Genomic DNA, 22258 nt, shown 5'->3' on the forward strand with positions numbered 1-22258 from the left:
ATAATATTTGCTTTCCAAATTGAATGAGAGCTCAAAGCGGTTGTTGTGAGTGACAGAAGGAATAAATGCACATTCCTTAAGTATTATAGGAAAATACTTGGTTAATAATATATTACTAATATTACTTCAACTTTAATAAAATGGACCATGCACTCTCGCTTCGTGTAATGCCGTATGTATGATAGAGATGGTGTGGTCATTGACCTCAATGCTAATGAATCTTGCAAAATTCCATGTAAGCTTGTCGTTTTCGCTTATCAAGCCATCTTGGCAAGCTCCTCCCGTTCGATTATTATTCTTGACTTGACTTATTATTATAAAAACGACTCACTATCCAAATGAAACAACTCATTAACTCTTATAGGAAGTTTCTATGATCTCTTAGGATAATACTTGCTTCCTCCAATCATTTACACCAAATTTAAATTTATTTTAAAGTATGATTCACACTAAAAAAGTAATTTTACTTCAATTATTTATTTCAAGTTCAAATCCAAAATAATATACTCAAAAAATGGAGAGAATTGGGAGAAGACACGTTGGGACAGATCGTAAGGAGAGAAAGAGAAAAAAATCACTATTTCTATGGGATTGGTCGAAAACAACATCCAATAAAAATTGTAGAATCTTGACTTGTCCACAGAGTTTCAAGTTGTTGGAGCCTATAACCTGTCAAAGTGGTCCCTCATGTCAGTTGAGAGCAAAAAGGGGAAGCGTACTTCAGCGAAGAATTAGAAATAGTAAAAAATTGTTATGATTTTCTAATTTGGGGATGGGGATGTCACTTAAATATGAATTTTCGTATACCGAGGTATACCAAAAATATTATCGGTATAACGAATATTACTGATACATACGAATATTTCCAGTATATATTATCGAATATAACGAATATTACCTAAAGATTTAATGAATATTACTGAAAATATAATCGGTGTATACTGATAGTCTAAAATATGTATCGAAATCAATAAAATTAATGGTGTATATCGATTAAATTATAATATAGTAATTTAATATTTGGGATTAAAACAATAAATATATCCATTAATAAGTTATAAATCATTTATATATTTTTCGGTATAAAATTATACGAAATGGTTGGTATAACGGTATGAGTGGATGGTCATGCCTTTTGGCTTATCCAATGCCCCTAGCACCTTCATGAGGTTTATACATCAGGTTCTACGTCCATTTATGGGAAAATTTATTATCGTATACTTTGATGATATACTTATCTATAGTCCTGATCATATCTCTCATTTAGATCATCTTCGCACAATTTTTAATGTGTTGCGAAGAGAGTCTTTGTTTGTGAATCGAAAAAAGTGTTCATTTGTCACTACTTCAGTACATTTTCTTGGCTTTGTGGTGTCTACTGATGGTGTGCACGCGGATGAATCCAAAATCGAAGCAATTGTGCAGTGGCCAAGACCAAAAAATATCCATGACGAACGAAGCTTCCATGGTTTAGCTTCATTTTATCGAAGGTTTATAAATGGCTTTAGCACCTTAATTGCAACTATCACAGAATGCATGAAGGGCCGAGATTTTGCCTGGACAGAAGAGGCCGAGACCAGCTTTCATAAGGTGAAGCAGCAGATGACTCAAGCTCCTGTCCTAGCCCTTCCAAATTTTGAAAAAGTGTTTGAAGTCATGTGCGACGCCTCTGGCGTTGGAATTGGTGGTGTTCTTAGTCAAGAAGGTCGTCCCATTGCCTTCTTCAGTGAAAAACTATCTACTGCCAAGAGGAATTACTCAACCTATGATGTGGAATTCTACGCCATTATACAGGCCTTGAAGCACTGGCGACATTACTTAATTCAAAAAGAATTCATTCTCTACACCGATCATGAAGCTTTGAAGTACATCAATGGGCAACAAAAGTTGAACCAAAGACACGCCAAGTGGGTGGCATTCCTCCAGGAGTTTACATTCTCGTTGCGTCACCAATCGGGTACTCTCAATAAGGTTGCTGATGCATTAAGCCGAAGGCAAATTCTTTTAACTACATTAAGCTGTGAAGTGTCTGGGTTTGAAGCCATGAAAGACTTGTATCAGAATGATTCTTCATTTGGAAAAATATACAATGAGGTATCCCATAGCCTTGATCCTCATTATATTTTACTTAATGGATATCTATTTCGTGGCCTACAGCTTTGCATTCTTGATTGCTCTTGGAGACAGCTCATTTTGCGTGAACTTCACAATGAAGTACACTTTGGGAGAGATAAAACTTTGGCCTTAATTGCAGCGAAGTATTATTGGCCAAAGATGAACAGCGACGTAGCCAAATTTGTGAAGAAGTGTCATATTTGTCAAAGAGCCAAAGGTGTCCTAACTAATGCAGGCCTTTACACTCTTTCCGATACCCGACGCACCATGGATAGATATTTCCATGGATTTTGTATTGGGCCTGATGGTGCTGGCAGCGGAAGCGCTCACATAAATCTATCACATAATAATCAGATCTATTTAGCAGATTATTTAGACAAAACCTATTCGCGTAATTATCACATGTATCATGCTCATAACTTGAACTAATCATGCTTTAAGAATATTGAAACCTAAAACATATTTTTCTACGGAGCAGAAAAATACCTAATTAATTCTCCAAAGAATTGAAGATGGCTAGCTTCTTCTCCACGTGATGCTTTGAGTACTAGACCACAAATCTTCTCTCTGGTTCCCGAACTGTATCCCAATATCAGTGTGGGCTGATCTTACTAGAATACTAGGACTTAAATAAAGAAGACAGAAGTAATTCTTTTGGGAATAGGAGTGGAATTCGAAAATTCCTACAGCTGGGGAGGCTGAAATTTTTGAAAATTACAAATAATGAAATTGTGTTGTTTCTGTCTCCTTTATTCTCCTATTTATATTAAGTTCCTTTTGGGCCCAGACAGGGATCTATGGAAGGTTTTGGATATGGGCTCATCCAATTTACTTTTTACTAATTAAATTGAACCCACAATTTAATAAGTTATAATTGGAATATTACGAGCAGCCACTACAGAAGTAATATTGAACTCTCCCCATCCAAATCCGAAATTACAAGTAATCCGGGTTTCCGTTTAACTTTCATTTCCCGCGCTTAAAATTAAAATGTCCATTAATTAATTAATGTCTGCTATTGACTTAATTAATTAACTTCTTATTAATTCCAAGAGTGGACTTAGCATGAAACGCTTATTTATTATTCATAGAGTAATCAAACTCCAACTAGCTAGGTTCCGAATAATAAAACCTTGTTTCGCGCTCTTCTTGAGGACATTATCAAACGAGACTCTCCTCGTGCACGATTCAATATAATAGCAATCCTAGCACCGCTAGATATTGATCACCACTACCCAATATATCAGGATAATTGGGTTACGAAAAACCCGCACCATTTGATAAGTCAAAGTAGTGCATAATCAATACCGTATACTCAATGCTAACCTACATTGATTAAGAAACAAATATTATCAAGACCTCTCCTTTCAGTAGATAGCCCAAGGACAAGTCTTGCTGTTAGATCCGTTCAGTGCTATACCACACCAATGTCATCTTATTTCAGTAAGGCTTAGAAATATGCGGACTGACATTGCAACCTTTCTCGATGGATAGTCAAATTCCATCTAGGTTGTGAAATTCATCTTTTTCTTTGTTTAGAACTGACCGTGTTACCTTAAAGTGGACGACGCCCACAACCGGTCTACTAAAACAAAGACTTAGACTTTGTTAAGTTAACTTATACATTTAAACATGCATTAACATCCATTAAATGTAAAACATAACAACATTATGACAAAAATAATCTGTTTTATTTATTGGAAAATAAAATAAGAGTTTTACAGTATTCAATCACTCGAAACGTGATTTCTAGTATACAAACTCTAACAGGGCCTACCCCGTACTCAACGTGCTATGGATTCAATTTTTGTTGTGGTTGACAGGTTTTCAAAAATGGCACACTTTGTGGCTTGTAGAAAAACCATGGATGTTGTCAAAATTGCTCACCTTTATTTCAAGGAAATTGTTCGCCTACACAGTCTACCTCGCTCAATCACCTCAGACCGAGACACCAAGTTTGTGAGTGTATGTTGGAAGAGCCTTTGGAGTAAGATGTGAACAAAGCTAAACTTCAGCAGTGCCTATCATCCACAAACTGATGGTCAAACCGAGGTTGTTAATCGGAGCCTCGGTAATCTGTTGCGAAGCCTTGCGGGTTCCAAACCGAAGCAATGGGATATAGCCCTTCTGCAAGCGGAGTTTGCTTACAACTGATCCACAAATCGAACTTCTGGTTTTAGCCCTTTCGTCATGGTGTATGGAGCAAATCCGCCTGGTGTTCTTGACTTAGCTCCTACCCCTCGTATTGGGCGTTGCAATCCTAAAGCGGAAGAGATGGCTGAACACCTCCGGGCTATTCATGAACATGTTCGAGAGAATATTCAAAAAAGCAATGAAGAGTATAAGACTCGAGCTGATGGACGGAGAAGGGATGTACTATTTGAAGTTGGTGAGTATGTTTGGGTGGTGCTACCTCGAGATCATTTTCCTCTCGGTGAGTACAATAAGCTCAAAGATCGTAAGATTGGGCCTTGTGAAGTATTGGCTAAAATCAATGACAATGCCTACAAGTTGCGTCTTCCTAGTCATCTGAAGACCTCCGTCTTCAATGTCAAGCATTTAAGTCCTTATGTTGAAAATGATGGCAATTTGAACTCGAGACCGAGTTCTTCTCAACTCGGGGAGACTGATGCAGGGGCCTCCACTACATTTGAGGATGTTGGGCAGTTATCCGATTCTACCTTAACAACACTAGAATAGCGGGGAATGCAGATGTGAGCAACGTGCAAGAAATGGGTTGAATAGTGGATGAAGTCAGTTAGTTTGTTTCCTTAATTTTAGAGTTTGTTGTTTTAAGGTTTATGTTGTTAATATCTCCATATGTATATATAGCTTAGCATGTGAGTGAGAGCAGGGTGATTTTTCTTTGGTAAAAAAATAGATCTCCTGTTTATTTGAGGGATACACCTTCAGATTTTATATCAAGTATTCAGTCTTACTTCTTCTCTCATATTATTTATTTGATCTCTCTTACATACTTTGATTTAATCGCGATATCGGTCGACATCAACTGTGGTTCCACGTACATGGACTGTGGTTCCCAGCGAACCATAAAAATAGTGTTCATTGTAATGATCGCAAGAGTTGTGCAGACTATGAGTTACTTTTGGATAGGGTAATCCTCGAGACTATGTTCGAAGAGTACAAAGACATCATATTACAGTACTGGCCAAATCTACACAAACCAGGTGATTTTGCTGCTACCAAAGTGTTTATTGAATCTGAATGGTGGAAGCACGGATTTACTCTTAATGTGACGGCACCATGTTATCTCTATTACGGGCTATTATTGCGCCACGCTTCCCCCCCCCCCCCCCCGAGTAAGTGTTATTATAATTTTTTTAACTTTTTAAAATTGGAATTTATATTACTCCCTCCGTCTCAGTTTAAGAGTCTCATTTTGTCATGAAAGTCCGTCCCAGTTTAAGAGTCACATTTAGAATCTTCCATATTTGGACATAAAATTTTATCCCATTATTCATCAAAATTACACTCAAATGCCATTATCTACATAAAAATAAACCAAAAAAATGAAAAACCAAAAATTCAAACCATCTCACTTTCCACCAACTCACTTCATTTATTACAAACTCCACCATCTCATTTAATTTATTACACAGTCTACCAATTTCTTAAAACTCGTGTCATAACTAATTCTAACTCCTAAACTGAGACGGAGAGACTATTATTTAACTATTTCAATTTTTATTTAATTCAGATCTCCATTTGTTTGTTGAAGTTCTAATAGATGAAGCTGACGTGTTGTGGCATACAGCTTGTTCATTATCAAATTTGAATGTATTCGGTAGTAATCTTCGATTCAATGCCAAGTATGGACGAAATGTACAACCAGAGATAAATGTGAGGTATATGCCAAATTATAATGTTCATATCATATGGGAAATACGGCCTCGATTCGTAAAGAGTTCCAATTTTGAAGTGGTACGGACTATGGTTAAACAAAATATTTTCGGGATCCATGAAAGGGAAAAGCACTGGTCGACAATTTCTTCTACCATCCATACAACATGTATATTAAATACTTGTTTATTAAATGCATAGTTTATTAAATGCAGTTTATTAATATAGATGGAGAACATGAATATTATAGAGATTAAAGGCGAAGCGAAGAGAGAGTAGCTGAGACGTATAAAGTTATAAAATCATTTATATATTTTTCGGTATAAATTTATACGAAACTGTTGGTATAACTAAGTAGGAAAAGAAAAATTCGGTACAATATACCGAAGTAGGGAAAGCAAAATCCAGTACAATATATCGAAATATTGATTAATACTAATATTAATATATACTCACATTTTATTATAAAATTAATATATAAAAGTAGAACCCACAATCCACTAATTTTTTCAACGCACTTTCTATTACATTTCTTAAAACCCATGTAGGGTCAAAGTGGAACAAATTTTGGAGGACGGAAGTAGTAACATCATTACATAAGAGTAAAAAGTAAAATGTAATACAATCACAAATGAAATGGAGAAAAAATTAAGTGGTCTAGACACACCATGTGGCATGATGACGTGATGTGTCCCACTAATTAGCATTTGACAAGTGTAACTACAAAGAATCTAGTGATATAAACTATTTAAGGTATTTAGTTTAAATAAATGATATAAAATCTTGAAATTTGGAAACTTTCTAAGTTAATCTATGAATAATACATAAACACATACAGGGTCAGGGGTGCGTTATAATGATAACTCATATTTATGTGATAACCTAATAACCCTATCATTTTATGGGTCAAAAGTATCATTTTTACTAAAAATGATATTTTTTCAGCATGCATAAAATGATACTTTTAATCCATAAAATGATATTTTGTTCTATAAAATGATACTTTTCGTCCATAAAATGAGGGTTATTAGGTTATCACCATAATTATGGGTTATCATATGATCACATCCCTATAGGGTCACATAAATATATATTTCATCTTTTATTTTCAATATGTATTCACATCAATTTAAGTGATTGATTTAAAAAATTTACAGAAATATATTTAATTTTGTGCAATGACAAAATAAAATTATATAGATATTTTGTATTCGTGCCTGGTGCTAATAAGATTAATTAGAGTTTAATTTATCATTATATTTTTTTATTTATAATTTTTTATATATATAAAAAAAATTAAATAGTACTCCACTAAATTAAAGTTATCGTCTTATGATTTTTCAATATACATCAATATATATAATACTCGTACTCATACTACTCTATAAAATGCAATATATTATTGTAACAGCTATGCAAAATGTTGATACATATTTATATGTATAAAAAAAAACCATAATAACTTAAATTTATTATTATTTTTTAATATTTTTCTATTTATGTATGAAAAAAAATCACAAATAAAATGCATAATGATAAGTAAACTATAATTAATCGTGTTAGCATAAAAATATTTATTAATCTTAAATCAACCTATATGCTAATAGAATCGTAGATGGCCAAATAGATATTGAAAATAAAAGATGATATATATATTTATAGGTCTGTGTTAAAATGACAACACCTCACCTCTTAAAGTGACAACGTGACACCATATATACAGCAATATTATAAACGCTACACAACAATCTATAGATTGTTGTATAGCGTGTTGGATATTCCTGGCCGAGAAAAATTGTTGTATAAAGTGTACCATATTGCTGGCCGTGTTTTTTAGTTTTTTTTTTTTTTTCCACATGACAGCTTATTATTCGTCCACGTGTACAAATGATTGGCTAGAAATGATGGTATGGTGTTATTTTAAGAGATGATGGCACACTAACACTCCCCTATATTTATATGTATATATGTATTATTCATAGATTAACTTAGAAAGTTTCCAAATTTCAAGATTTTATATCATTTATTTAAACTAAATACCTTAAATAATTTATATTTTAGATTCTTTCTAGTTATACTTGTCAAATAGTACTAATTAGTGGGACACACCACGTCATCATGCCATGTGGTGTGTCTAGACCACTAAAAATTTTTCTCAAATGACAAGAGGACTACTATCATATGTGACGCCCCGATTGGGTTTAACTATTTTCACAATGCAAATATATATAGTTCGGAAGAAAAACTATTTACATGTTACTACTACTTCATAATTTATCAAATACAGTAATACAAAATTTTTGTCCAAATTGGGCTCACCACTAACAAAAAATTTATATACTTTAATGTAAATATGAAATGATAAAAGCTTTAATAAAAGATAGGAAACATATTAACGAGTTGACTGAGCCATTCAGCTACATAAGAAATGAACTAAAGTTTTCAAAAAAAAGACAAACGCCCAAAAATTTCCGACTTAAATTGATCCACCAAAATCTTATAATGAAATGAATACTAAATTGACTGACAAATAAGAATCCAATATAGTAATTTTAGTCTTTCAATATAAATCCAATATAGTAATCCATATATGAAATCGATATAAATCTAAATGTAGCCAAAGAAGAAACTATATATTAAACCAAGAAATTGCAATTCAACGTCAACTTTGTAGCCAAATGTGGAATTTCTAATTGCAAAACTGTAAATTGAATAGGAAACCAAGAAATTCTTGAAATGATGATATAGATAACAGCCTTTCTAAACCAATCAAAAGTTATTGCATTAAAACAAATTAGCTTATTTGATTGAAACCAATATAAAATTACTGGATAAAAATGTGATAAAATAATATACACTAAAAGATGGCCCATGCAGGTTTCGAACCTGCGACCTTCGCGTTATTAGCACGACGCTCTAACCAACTGAGATAATAGGCCAGATATCGTTGTGTTTCGCTAACTAATACTATATTTAATATTAACATCCATCTGTTTAAAATCGCCTTATTCTTATTTTACGCATATAACAGAATTCATTTCATGTATCATTAAAAGAATTGAAATAAAATCATAGTTTATCAATTTTCAAAATGCTCTCACAAATGTTAAAATTAAAAATAATATTACAAAATCATATATGACATGACACGGCCATTCATTTTTGAAAGTTGATTAAAATAATGTCGAATTTTCTCAAATGACGTGATTTTTTTTTGTCACATTATATTCAATTTGCTACACTAATTTCGACCAATGTGGAACAATTGCGAAAATTTTAAAAAAAAAGAGAGTTAATTTTATATTTCAATTTTATAATTATAGAATTGACAAAAACTAAATAAAAATATGTGACATAAATAACAGTTATCCTTTTTTAAAAAAAAATCACTTGCACCACCTAATAAGTATTTCTTTGACTTAATTAAAATCTTGATATTTCATGGCCTAGGCTATTAGTCGTAGCTTTGCAAAATTGCAAATGACTCGTGATTTATTTGCTTTGACAGCCATATATATGTACGTAAATTAAATGAAAGCTTGAGGCTCCTATTATTTCTAGATGCAATGAAACCTATAGCCTACAACTCTTTTTACTACACGAAATCTTTTATTTTCAATCCTCTCCATGTTTCATGTTTTGTATCTTCAAATTGTGTAACACAATAAACTAAACAAAAGATCTATATCAACAAAAGTTGTGACTCACTACCATCACTTACCTCAAATTTGAATCTTAGCCACACATATATATATGTGACCATTTTCTATTTAGATAATAAAAATCAGTTTTTAAGTTAATAATACCAGACGGTAAATATTCGTAAATCTAAAACAAACTATTTAATAATTAGAGACAGTAAGTACTCGATCAACTGAGCAATCCTCTAAGAATAAAAATACGGTACATTGTTGACATACGAATCTCCTTTAAGCTCATCCCAAACTTGTGTAAACACGCTAATGATCAGATCATGATATTGACTACAATTCATCGTCAAATAGCAAGCCAACAAATCCTCGAGTTCGTCAGGATTCCCTAACCCCTTCTCTCGAATCACCGCAACCATGGAATCCTTGAAATCCCGGCGCGGATCAAACGAGCTCTTGACAACCACAACGCTATCGAAAACCGTGTTCCCCTCCAACACCCACTCATTGGGAGCCCTCTTCTTTGCCTTGCTCCTCGCTTTCCGTATCTCCTCGAGAGCCCGAATCTTGCATTCGTTTCTCGGGGAGTACGCTTTCGAGGCCCTTGTCCTTGGCACACGGACACGGCCCTCCCTTTTCACTTTGATTGGAGGAAGATATTCATTTCTCTCTCCCACACCATTATTATCTTCTCCACTCCTTTGTTTTCCTCTCTGTTTCCTTCCCCTGTTTTCTCTCATCCTCTTTATATCCGAAACCATTTCACTGAAATTCCTCTCCCGAGGCTCGCTCGGGAAGGGGGAAAACACGTCGGAATCTTGATTGATTCCGCCGGTGCTGCGGCGTGGCTGGATTCTGTCGTCGGTGAAGGAGATTCTCCAATAGGGGTCGTGTTCGTCGAGGCTGTAGAATCGTCCTTCGTCTCTGTAAAAGGATGAATTCGGAGAGGGAATGTCAAGGGAATAATTGGAATTGTGATGAGTGTGGGTTTTTTTGGATGAATTTGGATTGAATTTGGAGAGGAGTCGAGCGAAGAGAGATGAAGATGAGTTTGTAGACCACTTCATTGTTAATTTTGATGGAATGAATGTGGGAGAGATTAAAGTTTAGAGGAGGAGTTGGATAATAATGGAGGGATAATACAGTTAGGAGACGGTTAGAGTGTTTAAAGAGAGGCGTCGTGGGTTGGTTTGGTTTCATCACAGATACATCACAGATACAGACAATGTGAGATAGTTATTATCTATGTACTTTTGGTGGAGCATGTGTTTTAATGCATAATTGAAAAAATATGAGAGAAGAAAGAGATAAAAAAAAAAAAGTAATTAAAGTATTGTTAATAGAGTATAAGTGTTATTTTATCAGAGATAAAAGAGTTTACAAAATTAGAAAATGTATATTTTTATGGGACAGACTAAAATGAAAATAGTGCATACTCTCGTGGGACGCACCGCAAGAGCACTATTTTCAAACAATAAAAAAAGCACGCCATATTAGAACTTGTGACCACTTTATGCTACTTTCTAGTAGTATGGTACTCACTTGATAACTTTTTGGAGTGGGTTTTTCATAGTTGGAGGGAGGTCTCATATTTTTGGAAATTTTTGTAATGTTGGAGCAATGTGGAATTGTATGACATCTTGGATATGGGACAAAAAAATAGGGGTGGAGAGTAATTATTAAGAGAAGAGGTACTGGGGATGTGATTAATATCAAATCAGTTTTAAACACTAAATGGTGAATAATATCATTATAGTTAAGATAACTCAGAGTTCAATATAATGAACTATATCAAACTAATGAACTTTGAATTTTTATATTACGTCAGATTAATTAATGAACTAATAACAAACTAATAAACTTCGAAATTTTATATTACATCATGTGTCATCATTGTTTTTTAATCTCTGAATTCCCTATAATAAAGTTGTAATGAACTCTCGTTATTTTATAATGATGTGTTTGGCGTTTAGCATTTAAAACTAGTTCGATTATATAATACAATCCAGGGTATTAGGGTTCATTGCAGAGGATTTCTTACATAATCATTTTTTCCTTCAATTTATGAGAAATTTTACTATAAGGTATAAGTTCATGATTTTTGCAACTAAATTTTAAGCTCATGGAAAATATCAAATTAGGTCAAACTTTATGATAGTGTAGAGCAATAGTCTTACTTAAAATTTATTCTTTATCATTTTTTACACAAATATTCTTATTTTAAATGGTATTCATTTCATATTTAAGAGTAAAAGTGACCATTTTTTATTTTCTGACTAAATAAAATACCTAAATTATGCAATGTAGGGGGGCCTCCATCTTTGGACATAATGCTTCAGTAAAATTATGTGCAACTGCGAAGTATGATATCAATCACTTTATATGTACTTACAAAACAATTAATAAGTGTGTCATTCTGACAAATTTTAATGATGTACACATAATATACTTATTCAATACTACTTTAATTGTTAAGGTCAGTTTAGTAATTTAATAGGAGTAGTATATAGATATTTGAGATCCAAATAACTGATATAAGAATCCTTTCCATTTTAAGTTCTTCAGTTATTTATACATCGATACTATGCAAATAAAGATTCTCTCTAACTAAGTTTTCAAAGAATAAAATAAATTAGAATAACATATTTGGAAAAGGAATTATTTGGTCTGTTTCATATTACTCCTATTTTTGACACATTGTTGTGTTCTGTTTCTTTGCGTTAAAATAAGAGTCTATAATTGGTTATAATTACCAATTATGCATTTTTTGCCACCTGTTTGTCTGACATGTTTTTATGTTTGGTACTTGTAATGTAATAATTGTATCATTACTTATATCAACTATTGTTTGGAATTTGTGGGTTAGTTGTCTTTTACTCTTCACTTTATTTTCAGATCCACTTCTCTTGTGTGCTTTAATGTTATTGTATAATGCATACACGTGAAGTTTAAGTTTGCCCTATGTACATCTCGAATACATAGTCATGCTATGTTGGATTTTATCAGATGCATTATCTTTGATTATCAATAAAAATTTGTACACACTTTTTATTTTGTTGCAGCTATGGTCTCCACATGTACGTTATCTATTTATTTACAGTAAATCAATACCACTTCATATTTTTCTAGTTTGAGAAAAGTAGTCGACTTTCTAATTGATGGTCGTTTTTATTATCATAGAAAGTGACAGGAATTTAATCACAATAAATATAGGGCCAGTTTTTTAGCCTTGATAATACAGGAAAATGAAAGTAGTCCACCTTTTTCTCTCTGTTTTGTACCATTGATCGTTTTTCCATTCGACCCGGGATTTGGGTCTTCGACCCGTCCTTTTTTACTGTTTTAGGTAGAATTCCATTGTTAAACAATCCAGAAAATCTTGTGGGTTTATTTTCCAATTTGGGGGAGTGTGGAAGGACTATAATTCATCTTCCTCATCTACCCTCGACACCTCATTGCAGCGCTCCAAACTTTGCGAAAGGATTTCATTTTGTGGAGGTAAGTTTTATACAATTGAAACATTTGATTATGTGGCCTTTCAGATCGAATCTGGACTTGCTTCTTCCATCGGTTCGAGATCGGTGCAGTTTTTGCAAATTTGATTTTGAACGATTCTTGTAGCTCACTTGTCTCGTCGTGTTTCATTTTGTTAATATGAATTATTTATGGTTGATTGTGTGGTCTTTCAGATCGCCCCTTCAATTTTTTCTTCCGTGGGTTCTAGCTCGGTGAACTTTTTGCAAATTCAATTTTGAACGATTCTTGCAGCTCACTTGTTTCGCTGTGTTTCATTTTGTGAATATGAATTATTTACTATTGAATTGTAGAAGATATGCATATTCATTTTAGGCAGAGCCAAAATCAGTGACTTTTACATCATATGTATTATCGTGGTTATGAATTGCAAAATAAGCAGTAGCGGTGTCTTTTGTAGATTTCCCTGTTCTTCGACAATGGCATCTCCAGTTTCGACGACGGCACTTGTAATTCAACTGATGGAGGAGGTTATGCATAGCCATCAACTTGATGTTATTGCAATGATTCTCATATATCTACAACAGAACCGTCGGAGGCTGAACCAAAGATCTGTACGAGCTATTTATGGTCGTATCAAAAGGATACCAGACCAAGTGAGGCATATTAATCGCTTGGTCAATGTATCCGATGTGGCATGTTTAGAAAACTTGCGTATGGATCGGAACGCTTTCGGAAGGCTATGTCGCATATTCAGACAAACTGGTGATCTAACAGACGGCAGGTTTGTGAAGGTTGAGGAGCAGGTCGCGTTGTTTCTATCTATCTTGGCACACCACAAAAAGAATCGCGTTGTCAAATTTGATTTCCTGCGTTCTGGATACACGGTTTCTCGCTATGTTCATCGTGTCCTACGAGCTGTGATTAGGTTGCAAGCCTCTCTGCTTGCTACACCGGAACCGATAACAGATGATTGCACCGACAACAGATGGAAGTGGTTCAAGGTGTTAGCTTTTACAGCCCAAAGAGGTTCAATATAATGTAGTTCTAGCTTTTAAACAAATTTGTTATTGATGCAGGGGTGCCTTGGAGCTCTAGATGGGACTTATATCAGCTTACACGTGCCCCAGACTGATAAACCTCGGTATCGTTCACGAAAAGGTCAAATTTGCACCAACACCTTAGCCGTTTGTGACCGGGATATGAAGTTCGTGTATGTGCTACCGGGATGGGAGGGATCTGCAGGGGATGCTCGGGTCCTCCGCGATGCTGTGAATCGCCCCAATGGATTGAAGGTTCCTCGAGGTGTGATTTAGGAACCGTTATACTTGATTCTCAGCTATCTATTACTATTGATCAAAGTTGATTATTCGATTGCAGGTAATTACTATCTATGCGACAATGGTTATGCAAATAGTGATGGTTTCCTAACTCCCTTCAAAGGTGTCCGCTACCATCTAAAAGAATGGGGGCCCGCTACTGAGGCCCCTCAGAGTCCACGCGAAATTTTCAATATGAGACACACGCGTGCACGAAATGTCATCGAACGTGCGTTCGCTGTACTTAAAATGCGTTGGGGAATCTTGAGGAGTGCAGCCTTTTACCCGGTGAAGGTGCAGATTAGGCTTATTATGGCTTGCTTTCTACTTCACAACTATGTGCGAGGCGCAATGTTATCCGATCCAATCGAATTGGCAATGGATGGAGGTCATGTTGACAATGATTTAGAATCCGAGGCTGTTGAAAATGAGTTTGTTGACACAGTTGAGCCTACAACAGAGTGGAATACTCATCGAGATGCCTTAGCACAATCGATGTGGAACGTGGTATGTTTTTTTATGACAAAATTCTTATGTTTGATTACTTGTGTTGTGGTCAGTTTTGGCCTTAGCAAGCACCTAATATGAACTATGCAAATTTCAGTACACCGGTGCTCCGCTATGATGCATCATCAACGAAGACAAGCAGAAGCTTCACCTTTTGAGTCAAGTTGAAGTGGTTCAACTCTTCCTAACACTATGTAATATGTATGGGATGTTTTTGAATGTATGAACAAGGATTATGAATCAGGAGCACTCTATGTTACTAAAACTCTACCCTATGCATATGAATTTGTGTGAATGAGTATATATTTTGCTCCAACACGGACTGATATAGTGTAGTTTCATATACACCTTCATCAACCCAAAATAGTTATAATATATTTTGAATATTAAAGCCCATTTAAATATCAGTTGATGTGTTTGATAAAACACACCACTTTACATCTTCAAAACAAAAAGCCTCCCAGAACACATTCAAAAAACAAAAAGGGGAGACGATGGGCATCAGATATCTAATATAAGATAAAGGTTAGCCTACTATAAACAAAGCACTTGTAGATACTTGCAAGCATAATCTAGACAACTTCCTACGGAGCAGTACGTCGGCTGGCAGGGAGAGGGCTACACGAGGCACATGAACTCGCAAAAGGGGAATCATTCAGCACGTGTGGGCAAGTCGGCTGAGTGGGACGTGGTGGTTTATTTTTCATTTTTGACTGGAATCCGGCACCCATAAGTGGAACCACATGACACTGGTCCTTCATAGTTGACGATTGACAATCAGTTGGGCTTTCATCATGGACAAATAGCTTACGTCGGACTTTGGACTCTGCCCCAATAGCCGGAGAGTTGACCTCATCTTCATCTTCTGACGGCGTCACACATTTCACTGGGATGGGGTTTCCACCTCCGCTTGAGTCGGAAATTACAATGACTGTAGGAGTGTCATCAAGCTGCACATCTTCAAGCTTTACATCATCAAGAGCAAATAAAGAAGCTAGGAGATTGAATTCAGGCTCGTCTCTGTGATAGTATGCCGCAGCAAAGGTGTTCTTCTACAAAATAAATATAAGTTATATGAAATGAGTTATATGCCATACAATGTAGTAGAAGCAGTTATTACCTTCAATATTTCATCCCACACACAATCAGCTGCAGCGACAAAGTTTTGACGTTGAACCCAAGATGCCCCTGTAGTGTGTACCACCTCTTTGAAGGTGTGGTGTCGAGATTGCAGATGGCGTAGCCGGTCAGTCAGTTCAGAGATTGTGAGTTCGATCCCGAACTCACCCTGTATAGCCAGCCCACACTCGTTCAAGACCCATGGGGGTATATTACTACCTTCCCAGCATGCGTTGTCGCGAAAACGTATGATAGTTGACAACATCAGAGTATCCATACGTGGATTCCAGTTGCCTTGATAAAAAAAGACATCTTGCAGTGGTATGTTCATAGCCATTTTCGGAAAGTTAGAGATACATGTAGTAGAATGAGTTGCCTACAAGCCTTTTTATAATACTCATCTTAAAAAGAAAGGTGTAGTAGATTACATCACACAACTACCCACTCCTCACTCAGCAATTAATGGTTAGCTTTAATTAAGCATAAGATAAACCTGACTCATATCTCTCATCTTCATTGATTATCTCAGAGGATTGACATCGAACTACCCCATCTACCCCCATCAACCATTCTGCTGAGCACTTCTTCATTGCGCACCGTTTTCGGAGTCAACTTTACAGTAATCCCGCACTAGATTTGGGTAAGTTGAGAATTTATTGCAATTTAGGTGGAGCTCCCTCTTCTCTTTCTCTTATAAGCCTAATCAATAAATAGCTCTATGATGGTTATAGAACTCATCACACAATGGCAGCTCCCCCTCTGAATGATGGTGAATATGCAAGGCTCCCAGGTTTCTTCAAGTGCTACTCCGAGGGCCTCCACAACAACGGAATTGTAAGATTCATAGTTTTATTATTTGATATATATTCGATTCTTGTGTCAAAAATAGAAGCAAAATGATACTATTATTTTTTTTCACCTGCAGCGCCTCCCACCTGAATTTGTTGGTCGGCATGGGGCTGACCTGCCACATCAATGTGTTCTTATGATGCCCAATGGGAGAGTGTGGGGTGTAACTCTGCTGAGAGTTGCAAATGGCTTCTTCTTCAGGATTGGATGGAGTAGCTTTGTTCAAGCCAACGAGATCGTGAATCTGGACGTGCTCATGTTCACATGGCTTGGTGGAGGCACATTCCATGTGAAGCGGTTTGATTTTGGCAGTGGTTGCCCACCGAAAAAAGACTTAAGAGGTAATGATTTGTTCAAACTAATATAAAGTCTAAGATAGAAACAACAATGGCGGTGTATTTTGTGGAAGAACCGAAAAAAATGATATAATATTACTTATATTTAAAATTCTGCAAAGGTATCAACATTGTATTTAATAAAATAAAGAAATTTGGTAATGCGTGTATTTATTGGAGTAATGCCGTATGCTTTATCATTGTTAGCATTAAGCATTTACTAATATCTTTAATTAGAATAATGCTAGCATTTTGACTTGGCTATGGGAAAAGTCTTAAAATATTAATATAAGCTAGAATTTTTTCATATTTCAGTGTTTATTCGTTGTAAAGTTCAATGAATTAACATATTTTAGAGCCATATTATTTGAAAATTACATTCTTTAATAATAATATTTTTAAATTTTAGCACCACTCATTGAATTAACATAGTTTTTGCCCCGTCCATATGTGTAGCTCATGGAGAGATTCCAAGCGACGAAGACTACTAATCCCCCGATATACAATCATCTAACGATTACTCTCCCTCTGAAAGTGAGTCCGATGCAGAGTCCGAGGATGAATACGAAGCAGAGGTGATGCCGCCCGCTGAAGGCGTGTACCCCACTTTCAATTTGGTACTGACTCCGAAAAATATTGCGGGCTGCTTCGTGAGTATTGAAATTTAACACCATATTGTACTCCTCGCATAAGCTTCCTTGCTAGAATACATTATATGAATTTTTTTTTATGATCTAGGAACTGCCTCTTCAATTCTGGAATGCATACATCCCTGCCGCCTCTATGCAAGATCAACGCGCCTACTTCACCACCTTTGACAACACTTGGGAGATGCATTTAGGTACCGGCAAAGGCAAGCTTTGGGTTGAACATGGGTGGAAGTGCTTTGTGCAAGGCAATGCCTTAGTTGAAGGAGATCGACTGTCATTCCAGTTGGTGGATAGGGATGATGTGCAGTTTTATGTGACCATTAACATTTGAATAGATAAAAGCTATATGATGCATATAACGCTAACGTCTCGCTCTTTTTGTTTTTTGTGGGGTATCAAGCACTAGCAATGAGTCATAACAGAAAATGACCATGGGCGATGACTACTATATGATAATCTAGTAGTGTTTTCATATGTATTGGTCTCATGTTATTAATGTAATATGAGAATGTGCAATCGAATTGGTCTCATGTCATTAATGTAATATGGCCGCGCAGTTATCGGCAAGTTTTGAAATTGTTGTGGATGGATGGACCTCATGGAGGACAAACACTATGCTACAACAGAATATCATCAAAATATTTTATAAATTTTGTGGATCAAACAAGTAGTGGTTATATAAACTATTTAGCATCACACCTTCATTACTTCCATACGCTTTTGTAGATATCAAAATAACCATCAACCTAGCAGCCCATACCAACAAAATAGTCATACTGGTTCATAGATATGCATCTATTTACATTAGCAAAATAGCCACTAGCTTAGCAAACCATACTAACTTAGACCCACACCATACTTATAATTACATAGCAAAAAGCAGAGTGATCCTAATAGCCCATACCAACACTAGCTTCATTGTCATTTGCCCCACACACATTCTCGATCAGTTAGCAGAACACTTCTCCAATGCGCGAAGGACATACGCATGCCTTGCCACCTGTGGGAGACTCATGAAGAAGTCCAAGCGCTGAACTTTTTCCAGAATGAAGTCAGAAGCATCAAAGACTTGGGCAAGGTTTATTCCATTGATATTACCAACAAGCTCGAAAACATCCTTACGTGCCTTTGTGAGGTCGAATTCATAACCAATCCTGGTCCCCAGATACTCAAGTCGAGCATTAGTGGCTTCATGCATTTTTCCAATGACATCCACAAGTCCCTCCAAAGCATCGTGCTTTTTGCGCTTCTTGCTCGAGGTTTCAGTTGGTGGTGTCTCACGCGCACGAGAGAATCCACTATCAGTCATCACAGGAGGTGCCTCACGCCCACGAGAGAATCCATTGTCACTCATCACAGGAGGGGAGTCCCTGTTCAGCCCTGCATCACCTCCAAGGAAGTCATGGAGACCAAAGTCGTAATCGAGGCCAGTTCCATTAGTTGCCACTTGCTCAATCGGATCGAGTCCGTTGTAAGCATCAAGCATGTCTTCAGCTGTTATCCCACTCGCCCTATCCTTACCAAAGATCCACTTCCAGTCCTCGTAATATGGCCACGACTTAGTACGTAGTCCATGGGCAGCCCCGTCAGCCTATATTAATGATGTTAGTTACAATCTTGAAACCGTGATAGTATATAGTTCAAGAGATATGTATGGAGTCTACAAGTACCTTAACAATTTGGCTCCATTGATCGTCGCTTACGTCGATCTTATAGTCACCGTGAATATTGAATCCCACACCACTTCAATCTAATATTTTTGACAGAGCATAGAAACTCTTCTTCCAGGTGTGAATTCTGGATTGGATATGAGGGTTGGCCTTCAAATCAGTCCCCGGAAACTCTCGGCGCATTGCCTCTTCCGCTCTCTGCAGATACCCAGATCTGAAGCCGTTATCGGCCTTCCAGCCAGTAGCTACCAACTCCTTCATTATCCCAATCAAGAACATTTCCTCTTTGTCGCTCCACGCACGACGAGTTCTCTCTGCATTACATTACATCTGTAATAGATAAGTACTCATTCACATATAAAATTAAACAAAATTGCTCATATATCATACACAACCTTTGCTTCCAGATGGAACTTGCTGACTCCCATAGGTACGAGAGGATCCTGACATCTACATGAATATGTAAAAAAATAAATTAGATGGCACTCAAAGATGGCACTCAGAACGTGATCGACAATGAGCGAAGGAGAATTACTTGAGTGAATCGATGTCGATGAAGGGTTCTTTTTTTCGCGGGAGTTCTAGGTCTGATGGCGGGAGGAGGTGCGTCTCGTTATTTATAGAGTGAATCTGAGCGGGAAGTTGGCGCATCGATTGAGCTTCCATGGGCACATTTGGTATTTTCCATGTAAATAGTAGGGGCATATTTGTCAGTAAATATGAAACCAGCTAGAGAAACGCTGTATAAAACAAGGGAGTGGAAAAAGACCAATTTAGTCCAAGTTACAAAACTTAAGTTTAATTACTTCACTAAACACTATTGTCCATGAAATAATCAAGGCCCAAGTCGTAGCCACCTTATTCCCATCAAGGCTAAAAAACGGGCCCATAATTTCTGGTCCATAGTCATCATTCGTCAGCCATGATAAAGAAAGAAATATATACTTACTCTATTGATAAATGTCTCATTTTAAATTGACTCAAATTTTAAGAAATTATTTGACTTAGTGAAAGAAAGTGATAGAAAAAGTTAGTAGAATGTGGATTATACTTTTATATATTAGTTTTATAACAAAATGTGAGTGGATGCTCCACTCATCAATAATAATAACATAAATGAACATTTGTTGGCAGAAAAATAAAAAAGTAAAAATGAGATATTTAATGGCCGAGAGAGTACTAAAAATGTCATTGCACTTTCACTTTAGTTAAGTCATCCCTTTACGATAGTAAGTGAAGTACAACACGAAAAATGTCATCTTTCTAAACCATATATAAAAATTACTCCTTAGAAAAATGAAATTTGAATTTGATTTAATTTCATTTTCATGAGCCAAACAGAGCTTTAAGCTTTTTATTAGCAATAAACTACTGATGATATGTTATGGTGGCATTCAATGATCAAATGTAGAATGAGCAAGGCGAAGACGATTAAGAATTGGTAGTCTCTTATGCATGATACCCCTTTCGTCCCCTAAAACTAAAATTTTGGGGGCAGGCATGAATTTTATCCAAAATTGATAAGACATGAGAGAATAAAATGAAAAATGATTAAAATATTATTAGAAGAAAATGAGATTCACCACCTTATAACATAAATATTTTTAATAAAAAATAGAAGATAACTAATTTTTTGAGATATATCAAAATGAAAGAAAAAAACTAATGATCGAGTACGAGGGAAATACTTTAAAGATTATAGTCAGTTGTCAAGTCATTAAGAGGAGTCATGACAAATTTCACATGGTTTTAAGCTTGATTCAAATTTATTATAAAATATTCAATAAAAAATATTTTTTTTCTTATATAATTTAAAATTAAATATTTTCCTAAAATATTGCATAATGATTAGTAAATAATATATTTTTAAATTCATTAATATATATAAATTGATTCTCAATATAAAATATCTAAAAAGTTCATTTGTTTATGTGTAATTTATATACATTATCACTATCTTTATTATCCCTCCATCCACAAACAATAGATCACTTTTGTCATTTTGGGACGTCCACAAAAAATAGATCACTTTCTTAAAATGGAAAGTTTATCTCTCATACTTTTCCCACTTTTTCTTCCCTCTCTCCTACTTTACTCACTTTTTCTCCCTATCTGTCTTACTTTACCTACTTTTTCTCCTTCTCCTCTCTCTTACTTTACCAATTCTACATTAAAACTCGTGTCATACAGAAAGTGATCTATTTTTTATGGACGGATGTAGTATAATGCTTGTAGTATAATACATTATGGTGATAATCGGTTATTTAGATAAAATATTATAGATTATGACATTAGTTAAAATGAAGTATATCTTATGACAAATTAGTCAAATCGATGAGCTAATTAAAATGGATAATCATGAGATACAGTGTAATCTTAACACTGTCTAGACGAGACTATATATATTGTCACATACTGAGTTTTTGAGAAAAAATACAACCAAACAAGAGATAAGATTATATATATGCTTTAAGTCACTTGAAAATCCAACTCAAATTATTCAAATTTCTTAAACATTTCAATGTGGTAATTGAGCACTGTCTTTGATTAAATTTTGATTCTAATGAATCAATTTCAGTTAGGTTAGGTATTTAAAAATATATTTATGGGTTGATGAAACGAGATGCATCACCATTACTTTACATTTTCATATCACATTCTTTTATCATGTAACCAAAAATGTAATGGGTTGAAATGTCATTGCATAGA

General features: G+C 35.3%; 2 protein-coding genes and 1 non-coding gene across 3 annotated transcripts; 1 reads left to right on the forward strand and 2 right to left on the reverse strand.

Moving 5' to 3' along the window:
* Window positions 1-8841: 8841 nt before the first annotated feature.
* TRNAI-AAU (transfer RNA isoleucine (anticodon AAU)) lies at window positions 8842-8915 on the reverse strand. Its single transcript has one exon. It is a non-coding gene; the product is annotated as a tRNA-Ile (tRNA).
* A 924-nt stretch (window positions 8916-9839) lies between these two features.
* Window positions 9840-10770, reverse strand: LOC125217157 (uncharacterized). The gene has a single exon (XM_048118992.2). It carries the CDS (start codon window positions 10691-10693, stop codon window positions 9863-9865), a length of 831 nt encoding a protein of 276 aa, XP_047974949.1. The 5' UTR covers window positions 10694-10770; the 3' UTR covers window positions 9840-9862.
* A 6019-nt stretch (window positions 10771-16789) lies between these two features.
* On the forward strand, window positions 16790-18210 carry LOC148930353 (uncharacterized). Its single transcript, XM_089066436.1, has 4 exons — window positions 16790-16879; window positions 16971-17235; window positions 17779-17846; window positions 17968-18210. Exons 1-4 carry the CDS (start codon window positions 16790-16792, stop codon window positions 18208-18210), a joined length of 666 nt encoding a protein of 221 aa, XP_088922562.1.
* Window positions 18211-22258: the final 4048 nt, after the last annotated feature.

This window comes from Salvia hispanica, chromosome 3 (assembly GCF_029641045.1).
Source record: "Salvia hispanica isolate PSC_SH4W2 chromosome 3, Shi_PSC_v1, whole genome shotgun sequence".
Taxonomy (NCBI): domain Eukaryota; kingdom Viridiplantae; phylum Streptophyta; class Magnoliopsida; order Lamiales; family Lamiaceae; genus Salvia; species Salvia hispanica.